General features: G+C 38.8%; 1 protein-coding gene across 1 annotated transcript; it reads right to left on the reverse strand.

Annotated features, from left to right (window-relative positions):
- Window positions 1-972, reverse strand: LOC115229383. The gene has a single exon (XM_029799745.1). It carries the CDS (start codon window positions 970-972, stop codon window positions 1-3), a length of 972 nt encoding a protein of 323 aa, XP_029655605.1.
- Window positions 973-1,209: the final 237 nt, after the last annotated feature.

Raw genomic sequence — 1,209 nt, forward strand, 5'->3', positions numbered from 1 at the left:
TTAGTTCAGTTGGAATTGTAGTATCGACCCGAATTTCGCAGAGCTATTCGACATTATACACTGCACGGAGTGGTTTTTCAGTCTCTTGGACTTCTTCATTCCAAATCTCCGACACAAGTGCATGTGAACACACCTCACAATCTCGTTATGCCTTCTGGTATAATCTGAATTTAGCATTCTACTGCATCGCGTCGCAAGATGGTCCACGGTTTTAGGCGAGGATTTACAATGTGGGCATTTTTCATCAGTTTCTGAAAAAGACGTTCTGTCTTGAAGAAAAGAGAACATTGCCTCAGATTTAGGAGATATATTCCCTTTCTTTAGCCATGTTGAAGATGTTGGGATATCAAAAGTATTATTCTCAAGCGACTCAAATAGCTTCGAATGCAACCTTTTCTTTTTAATACTAAGCAACAGTGACTCTATCTGCAAGTCACGTAGTGATTTAGCAATCTCATCGAGTGTGGTTGTTCCATATTTACAATGCAGGAATTCTGTGATTGTGGCCATATGGGTTTTCCTTTTCTGTTCGGCCCACAAAATTGCTGCTTTTCTCAAGGAGATTAACTTTCGCCTTTCCAAATTGGTTTTGAAGTCCAACAGCATTTTTTCCGCCTTAAAGGCAACTGATACAAGTCCCCTTCCAAGTGTATCTCTTGGCAGATACAGTCTTTCTTTACAGGCTGGCTTCATGTGAATTTTCAAATCAGCCAACAGCTTTCTGACAAACTTGTCCATTTCTTCGAAAGAAGATGGTTCCAGATCGAGTAGACCGATATAATAGTTAATCAGCGATAGAGCATGCTCATTAATTGCTCTAAATAGATTGACTGCATTTAGTTTAGTTTCCGATAGTCTTCCAATACGCTTTTGCATTTCTTCTTTAATATTTTTGAGTACATCCTCTTTAAGAACATTACTGCATCTGTCTTCTAGCACCCCCAGATAGCGATAGCTATCTAGTCCATCCATTAATGTAGCTTCATTCCTCAACAAATAACATTTGTCGCTGATTTCTCAAATTCTTCTCCAAACCAGCCAGTTTAAAGTAAATGTTCACATCCTCCATCATGCGTGCCAGTGTCTCTTCTTCCTTCTGAGCAAAAGCTTCAAATCATCGATGAATAGAAAATGATTGGTAGAAAAGGTTAAGGACTTGTCTTCACCAGTATTGATTGACATACTCGGATATTTTAAAGATAAATCCTG

Source organism: Octopus sinensis, unplaced genomic scaffold (genome assembly GCF_006345805.1).
Source record: "Octopus sinensis unplaced genomic scaffold, ASM634580v1 Contig12563, whole genome shotgun sequence".
NCBI classification, from domain to species: Eukaryota; Metazoa; Mollusca; class Cephalopoda; order Octopoda; family Octopodidae; genus Octopus; species Octopus sinensis.